At 45.4% G+C, this 5,473-nt stretch overlaps 1 protein-coding gene across 1 annotated transcript in view; it reads right to left on the bottom strand.

The window, feature by feature from the left end:
• The window catches only part of PSIP1 (PC4 and SFRS1 interacting protein 1), a 39,232-nt gene extending 34,243 nt beyond the window's left edge, over positions 1-4,989 (bottom strand). Inside the window, exon 1 of the mRNA XM_010562091.1 lies at positions 4,969-4,989. Coding sequence (XP_010560393.1) covers positions 4,969-4,989 — 21 coding nt within the window. The remainder of the gene's footprint in view (positions 1-4,968) is intronic.
• Between the last annotated feature and the right edge of the window lie 484 nt (positions 4,990-5,473).

Here is a 5,473-nt window from a genome sequence, read left to right as displayed (position 1 = left end):
CGCGGCCGTGAGGCGCCTCGCTTGCTCTCCCATCCCCGCGAGGGCGGCCCCACGCTTCGCCCCGCGCTTCCCCAAGAGTGGGGCGAGCTGCGTCGGGTCACGGCGGTGGCAGCGTGGCTGACAGGCTCGGGCCGGCGCTCCCTCGCTCACCCGCTGCGGGCAGCCCGGTGACAGGCCCTGGCCCGGGGCCACGCGCCGCTTCAGTCAGTCACGACTGCCGGCCGGCCGGCCGGGAGCCGGTGTCACCTACGCTGCTTAAGCCTGTGTCCCTGCGCCGGGGCCCTCGCTTCCCAGCCGCGAGCGTCACCCCGTTCACGGACCGGGAGTAGCTGAAGATCACCACCCTCGTTGGTCAAATGGACGGGGGGCGTTCGTCCCCGCCGGCCCCTTTGTGTTCCTCCCGCCCCACGAGCCCTGCTGCAGAGGCCTCCCTTTCCCGCACTTCTCCTCCCGTCCTGCTGCCGGCCCCAGAGCCACGCGTGTCCCCTTCGCCTGCTTACGTTTCTCCATGTCTTGACTCCCCTCAGCACCCAACAACCCACGGGTTCAGCCTCTTCGGTCTACAGAGTTCCTGCCCACAGCTTAGTCGCCGCTAACTGCTGTTGCGTTTTCTTTTTTTTTTTTTACTGGGATTACCGTTAATGCAGACTTTCTGTTACTGCCCTTGTCTGCAGACCTTGGCTCCAGATTTTGACTCGACAGCTTCTTTCTCCCTGCCTGCCTGTCCTGTTGGGTCTAGTTCTAGTTCTTCTCCCTCTGTGTCGAAAATCAGCCAGCCTGTCAGCTCTCTGTGGCTTTGGTCCCACACAGCACCACCCGCAAGTCACTGTACCTTTCGTGCCTGCTAACATGCGTGCCAAAACCGGCAAAAAGCTGTAAGCCTACCAGCACAAAAAGTTACTTCTTACACGATTACATTGTCTCACAGGGGCAGACCTGACCATTTTGTCCTAGAGTGCTCATCCTTGGCATGTGCTCTGATGCACAAGTTTTGCATGCCAGTTTTCTGCCATCTGCCCTCCGTGCTACTTGCAGACAAAGGTAAGTCCTTGTGAGAAGAACTATCTTAGCACTTTCGGTTTTGATACTGAACCTCAAGTCAGGGCCAAAACGCCCACTGCACTTGCCACAGAGCAAGTTGTGCTTTGTTCAAGGCTCTCTAGTCCTCAAATGCAAACTGGTCATTCATGTATGTTAACTGCAAAACTTCATTCCATCTGTGCTGAGCATGAACAAACTGCAGTTTTCCAATGGCTTAAACTAGTTGAATTTGGTTGATTTTCTTGGAGGTCGTGAAGCTCACATCCCTGACATAAACATCAAGTTTCTACAGGGTTAGACAAGAGCTCATCAGAAAAATCGAAGATCATCAAGGTACTAGACTGGAAAAAAACTTTCTTCCTATGCACAAATGGATGACCACTTGGGGCAAAATTGTTTAAAAGAATTAAGACTAAGGTAGGTGTTCATCTGGAATTGTTTAGAGGGAGATGGAAGTTTGACAGCGGTAGAAATTTTACCTGCATTGGCAGATATGCAAGTCTTTATTTTGCTGCATTGAATCATTCCTATTTCAGCAATACATAAGGTTTCATATTTTTTCCTAAGTGAGAAAGTGTTGAGTACTGCAAAATCTGTGTATATTAATATTTTGCTACGCAGGAACTGACAATCTGCAGGGATTCCCTTAGCTAAGTCACTACTCTGTTGAATCACGTAGTTACATTTGTCTTCCATATCAGATTAAGTAAGTTCGTATTTTAGTTATGAAGCTATGCTTTTGGAATCTCTTGAGGACATTCCAATTTCCTCAGCCTTTGGAAGCAGTCTTTTGACTATGACATTTCTCAGGAATCAGAAGCTTTGCACCTGGTATTAAAATCAGTGAAGAGCAGCTGAAAATAATTCTTTTTTTCTAATTAAGGAAGCAACTCAAGCTGACTTGGTTTCACACAAAACTCTCTTGAAAAGAGACTAATGTGACTAAAGCATTTTTTAAAGGTAAAGAAAATTTGCTTTAAAGAGTGAAAAATAAAATTGTTTGAACAAGTTACATTTTGTGTGTAATCTGGCTGATTTGTACATGTTAGGTAAACACAAGATTGAAGACAAACTGTTCAAGTACAGGCACAGTGGAAGGAAAAAAAATGTGTATTTTGTAATCCAGACATTGTACTTGACAGTAACGTGCCACACTGATGCTATTACACTTTAAGGACGTTATCAGCATCTTTCAGCAAACGGTTTCATTTTGAATGACAGAATCTGCAGAGCGTCAGCCAGACCTGCCACCTGATGCTCGAGTACACCAATACGCATTAAGTTGTTACAAGCCATTTGTGAACTTTGGAGGTGAAAAACTGTTCTTCCTGTGAGGAGTTGTACGTCTTGAGCTTGCCTGTTTGAAAGAGCTGTTCCAACTGATTTCCTGCAGGTGTGGGTTAGGTCACATTGCAGAGAAGCACACTGGTATCCTGTCTGCAAGTGAAGCAGTTGCTTCTTGCTCTGCCAAGGCCAGACCCACACTGAAGCACCACGTTCTCCTCTCTTTTTCCTGGAATGCCAAGCTCTCTTTCTAAACACATCATGAACAAGTCTCTCTCTGAAGGATAAAAAGTAAGTTAACGTTGAATTCCATGTGTGATACAACTCTGATTTTTTTCCACCTTTGTAAAATAAATCCCATATATCCTGAATATATATGTAGGTTTTAGACCAAAATATTCCCTGAACTGTGAAGAAATGCCTAAGACAGCGAATATATATGTGAGATGTATTTTTCAGTGTGGGAGGAAGGAAAGGTGCTTGTTTAGCTACATGCATGCAGCAGTAGTACTCTGTCTAAAGTGATTTTTGTGGATCAAGGTAAAAAATGATACGTGTGCTATTTTGGGCAAACTCATCTTATTCAGTATCTGGTAAGTTGTTTTGCTGCTAAAACCTATCGGAACTTGCAGACATGGTGTTAAGTGTCTATGATTCCTTCTATATTATCCCGTAATTTGTATTTCTTCATTAGCCAAGGCCACTTTTCATCACGTTCAATTTTTGACTACTCATCAGACAACAGCAGAGAGGAAGAAGCCCAGTTCACTATTGTATTTTTGATCAGCAAAAAAATGCCATGCTGTTATTAAAAGAACTGCAACATAATGAAATCTTCTGATTTTGTACACTTGGGCAAAGAACTTCTTTGATTTGGCATGATGCAGAAGCAGCAAAACCACAGCTAAAAGCCAGTTATACAGATCAGGTCACAAACTAGAAATGAAGTTTTGAGCCTTACCTCAGAGGGTGCAAAATATTATGGAGCTTTTTGTTTCTTGCAATTACAACTTCAATCTATACCTTGAAGTATATCAGTATCAGGCTATACTTCACCACACATCTTAGAAAATCTTAGCCCAAAGTGGTATTTTTTTGCAGTTATAAGCAACAGGAAACAACTTCAGAATAAAAAGTACTAGGGCACCTTAAGTGCTATGCCACTACTTGCAATCACGAATTAAGTCATGCTGACCCGTAAGCCAAAGCAATTAGCTGTACTCTGAATTCAGTATGAGTGTTTTCCTGAGTGAGGACACCAATGGCAGCTCTGTGGTTAATACAAGCTGATTTTAATTTCATAAATAATTATCTTTAGCGTAATTTTGCTCCTATTGGGGAATTCCAAATAGAAGAAAAACCCCAACAATTTTTATGTGTTTTTATAAATATATATAAATAAACTATGCTTTAGTTTAAATTGCTAATAGTATTTCTCTGTAGATTTTTTGATGTTACAAGATCTGAGACCTTTAGACTCAAAAGTCTGAATCAAAGAAAGGTTAAGACTTCATTCTGCTTGTTTCCAGTTGTTGCATCCAGATTAAACAGTCACACCAAAGCTGGAGAGGGGGTTACCAGACTGAATACAACCTAGAAAACCTGAGAATAGGTAACGGAACACAGCTCCCTGTAGTGATAACAAAACAGCACTTACATAAGCAGCAGTACAGTACATGCAGCCTGTCAGACCGATGGGTGCTGCATATCCAGTGCTGAAGGAACACAGCACCTTACACAACTTGAGAGTTGTGTAAGCTTGCTAGAGTCTTATATATTTCCAATCTTCATGTGTCTCTACCTACGCTATTACTTGGGGTCAACTTTGATAACAGGTAAATTAAGTAGTCCCTTCTACAGGCAAGTATACTTGAGTTTCCCACAGGAGATTTATTTTTTTCTGTGTTTCCATATGCGCCCATTCTGTGCACTATCCATCAATAATATTATTGTCTCTTAAATGACTTGTTCATCTTCTGGACAGAGTGTTCTCAAATAACCTGGTCATTTTTGGACGGTATATTTTCTAAGATCAACCTGGTCATTTGTGGATTATATACTACCCTAGATAACATGGTAATCTATGGACATCGTGATACATTTTTCCTCTTCAGGTGCAGACCAATGTTCTTTTAAGAGACTATCTTACTGATGCTTTTCCAAGTGTGGTTCGTGATAGCTGTAATATAATCTTGCTCATGCAAGAGGACCCAGATTTCTCATGGTTTGTGGAAATTCAGGTCACGTATCAACAGTGAAAGAGCATGTATAAAAAGTACCTTTCAAAACACTTGTTACTCACATCTTAATGTGTATGTACTTACGATAATGTCAACGGTAGTTATTGAACATATTAACGTAAAATTGTTTTAATTCCCTTCAGCCTGTGACACACTTTCCAGAAGAATACCTTGTCCACGTCTCTAGGATACCGTAGGGTGGATTTTATTCAGCCTCTTGTGCTGCTGCTGTCTGACATCATATACGCTTGCATCTGGGGCCTGAAACCTCTCAGTGGAGATGTTCCATGAGAACCTTCCCATTTGTGCAGTGAGGCCAACAGAAGGGGAGTGGTAACCTTGTTACAGGTCTCTGCCAGCGGCCCCGCTGCGATTTTGCCCCATGGTCTTTCAAAATCATTACCTGTTCGCATTTCTTGGTCATCTGGGCGACGAATGTGCCGCCCCGCATTTGAGGACATCCAAGCCTCAGCCTGGCGTTCACGTTAGTCGGTCGTTTTCATTTCCTGTACGTATGTTCCCCATTATCTCCTTTTGGGGATTCGCTATCCCTAAAACATGGCTGGGGTCGCCCGGCCGCAAACATGCCCACATGCCAGCAGCTCTGGGAAGGAGGGCACGGCCACCCTCCCGTCCAGGAAGAGGGCTGTTCGGGGGTGACACCTGCGCTGCTAAGAACCGCCCGACGATGACGATGACGCTCGCTGGGGTGACAGCTCGGCGGGCCGAGGCCGGGGACAACCGGCGTCGGCTGAGGAGACTCGCGCGCACCCAGAAGCCCCGGATGGCCCCGAAGCAACTCCTGCGCCGGACGAGGCGCAAGCCCTCGGGGAGGGAGGGCGGCAGAAACCGCGGGGGCGCCGGGCCCCTCCGCCCGGCCTCCCCGGCGGCGCTCCCCGCTCCGCGCA

Source organism: Haliaeetus leucocephalus, unplaced genomic scaffold (assembly GCF_000737465.1).
Source record: "Haliaeetus leucocephalus isolate CR32 unplaced genomic scaffold, Haliaeetus_leucocephalus-4.0 Scaffold154, whole genome shotgun sequence".
NCBI lineage: Eukaryota > Metazoa > Chordata > Aves > Accipitriformes > Accipitridae > Haliaeetus > Haliaeetus leucocephalus.
This window is presented reverse-complemented; position numbering and strand designations above follow the sequence as displayed.